General features: G+C 42.2%; 1 protein-coding gene across 1 annotated transcript in view; it reads right to left on the bottom strand.

The window, feature by feature from the left end:
- Positions 1 to 535: 535 nt before the first annotated feature.
- The window catches only part of LOC103310691 (putative nuclease HARBI1), a 4,988-nt gene continuing 2,580 nt past the window's right edge, over positions 536 to 2,943 (bottom strand). The window contains exons 5-6 of the mRNA XM_008189818.1: positions 862 to 1,006; positions 536 to 785 (exon numbers count right to left, since the gene is read on the bottom strand). Of these exons, the coding sequence (XP_008188040.1) occupies positions 536 to 785; positions 862 to 1,006 (395 nt within the window). The remainder of the gene's footprint in view (positions 786 to 861; positions 1,007 to 2,943) is intronic.

The raw sequence follows: 2,943 nt of genomic DNA, 5'->3' as shown, positions 1-2,943 counted from the left end.
ATATAACACTCTAAAAGTTGACCCTTTTTAAATTAAGTACATCATTTTGAAAACATTGTATGTCAATGATAATACTCATGATGTGAAGTATGATTGGCTTTCTTTATTGTTTATTTGATGTAAGTACATAAGATAGATTTAATTAAATAATATTATATACCTATTGTAGGTATGTATTATTTTTATTATTTTACTATTATTGGTAAACCTATAACATTTTGTTTATTTGTTTCTTATTATTCTTTTTATTTGTTTATTTTTTCTAGCATAATAGCAATGGTTTCCTTTCCACATTTCCATTTTATTTAATCACAATTCACAATGTTATCTATTTTTTTTATACAAATTTCTTATTTCTCCTTTATGTTTATAATTCCTTCATTATTCACTTTATCCTATTGCTATAGTACCTATATTTATAGTGCTACTAACTTATCTTACTAATAGTAAAAATTACTTAATTAAAATAAAATATTTTAGACCGGATGTCAATTATTAAAAAAGTTTTAATTTATTTTCCTTGTATTAAAAACTGTTACTCATTTTGTTCAAAATTGCGTACAACACATGCACGTACACGTCTTCCATTATCCAAATCATTGGATGAGTCATTTTCACGTTGGTCAATGTTATTTCTGTACATGCCAAAATCAATGTCAATCATATTGTCTATAGGCTCAGGCTCATTGTATGTTATACACATATTGTGTAATACTACGCAAGCATTTATTATGGCTGTAGCTTTTTCAGGGGCATAGTGTAGAACTCTATGTTTCAGTAGGCACCTTAAATAAATGATTAGGTATGCTAAATTCTGATCATAGGTTCTAGGAACTAATTATTTTAAAAATTAATACATACCTAAACCTCATTTTTAGCAACCCATTACACCTTTCAACTAAACTTCTAGTGTGCATTTGTTTTTTATTGTACAGTTCCTCATTTGCATTGGTCGGGTTTTGAATTGGTGTTAAAAGCCAAGGTCTAAGTGCATATCCAGAGTCTCCTAGATAGTAGATACCAAGTATATTTAAATCCAGTTAACAGTTATAATATTACCAGTGTTAGTAGGATAACTAATACTACCAGTGTATGCAGGATAACAAGAGGTGTAGGGTATTTTTACTTGTAAGTAATTAAAGTTAAATACATACAATGTTATTTAATGGAATAAATAGTTTATACCAGCACTGTATACTAATACTTAAGAGGACGCCACAACTGTAATTTAATCTCCAGAAAAATGTAAGTTACACATTTTGAAGGTAATTTATTTATTCGTGCAGGCATTATTTTAGATAGGTAATCCACAAGTGATTCTTTTATGGCAATAAATATTATTTTGATTGGGGTGTAAATAATGGAAGAAATTATATTACAAAAAACAAGTTTCATAGGTATGGGAAAGATTTTTTCAAACAATTTCCGTCTGGTATGGCGTCCTAATATACTCAATATAGTCAATACTAATATGTATAATTGTATAATACATTACTACCTACTATACTACAGACAACAGACTACAATAGTACATTCGTAATCTTGTAACGGGAGGTATAAGGCCGAACGTCCCGGTGGGGTGACCCCCTTTTACCAGATAAGCGGGACTGGCTGCTTCTCGCCTTTGAGTGGCGCAGACTCGTCCCTCCAGACAGGTACACCGGGCGCCCGAGCGCCATACGATGTTCTGCTGGCAACGCTCAGGCAAGGAGGTTGATCGGTGGGGTTCGAAAGTTCTGCGCCAGCGAGCGCCGGGTTGCGAACGCCGGACAATTCCCTCCCTTCTGCTAAGACGTTACTCCCACAGTCTCCGCGAGGCCATCCACATCAGTTGCCCGAGTGCGGACGGCACGCGCGGACGGCACGCGCGGACGCTCGAAGGCGTACGCGCCCGCCGGCCGGGCCCGGGTAACAATGCTCGTGAAGCGTCAGCTCCGCCCAGGTGCTTGGCAAGGGCGGGTTTCCGACGGGGCTCTCTTCACGCCCGCGGAATGGGATTTCGAAGACCGTTTCTTCCAGTACCCACAACGACTGTTTTCCCGTTAGCGTCAGTGCTCGGGCAGGGTTTTAAGCTACCGCGATCCGACCTTACTTGTAACGGTACGGTTTTTGTGACGGATGCCGTGTCCGTACCGATAAATCGGATTTTGTGCTTATCGGGGGTGCCTCCCAGTCAGGCTTCCTCCTTGCACGTGTTCGCCCGCAGGTTGACTGGGCCCGCAAGCTCTCGGCCAGAGTTGGGCGAGGATAAGCCGGCATGTGGTCGGAGTTCCGCGGTAAGGTTTTTGAGGTACCTTCCCGCGGTTACTTCGGCCCGACCCTTCCGTCTTTTTCCACGCTTAATAGTCTCCGCCGGTATGTCGCAGAATTTTTCCACGTCGCTTTAGGCATCGCTGATATTCCACTCGGATGAGTAGTTCCCGCGCGGACTAGAAGGGTATCCCTCTTCCCCTTGGTCCTGGCATTCTTTACTGTCAGGACCCCGTTCCGGAATCTTACTTTAACGCCGGATCACGTCTAACAGGCTCACCCTCCATCAGTACGGTTAAGTGTCGCGTGTGCGAACTTTTTCACCGCCTGGAACATGACCTCGGATCTAGTCATGTAATCGGGGACGCACGGCCAGTCCGCACCGGTCGCACGCATGGCGTCCTCGAGTTCTTTCCTTTCGTGGTCAGCACTCAGCGATTGGGCAAGCATACAGCAGATGTTCGGCGGTCTGGTTTGGTGACCCGCATCGACAATCTGCACTACCTCTCAGGGTAAACTGGTGGAGTTTGCCGTTAAAGTCTCCGTGTCCAGACATCAGCTGGGCGGTGTAGTAATCTATAACGCACCACGTCCGCTCCAACCTTGTCCGTACATTCGGGAACCATGCAAAAGTCCACCTTCCCTTATCATGGGTGACCCAAGCTCCGCTGCCACTGGTCAATTGTTTCGTTA

The sequence above is a fragment of the Acyrthosiphon pisum genome, chromosome X (assembly GCF_005508785.2).
Source record: "Acyrthosiphon pisum isolate AL4f chromosome X, pea_aphid_22Mar2018_4r6ur, whole genome shotgun sequence".
Taxonomy (NCBI): domain Eukaryota; kingdom Metazoa; phylum Arthropoda; class Insecta; order Hemiptera; family Aphididae; genus Acyrthosiphon; species Acyrthosiphon pisum.
Note: the sequence above shows the minus strand (reverse complement) of the source record. Positions and strands in the feature narration are given on the sequence as shown.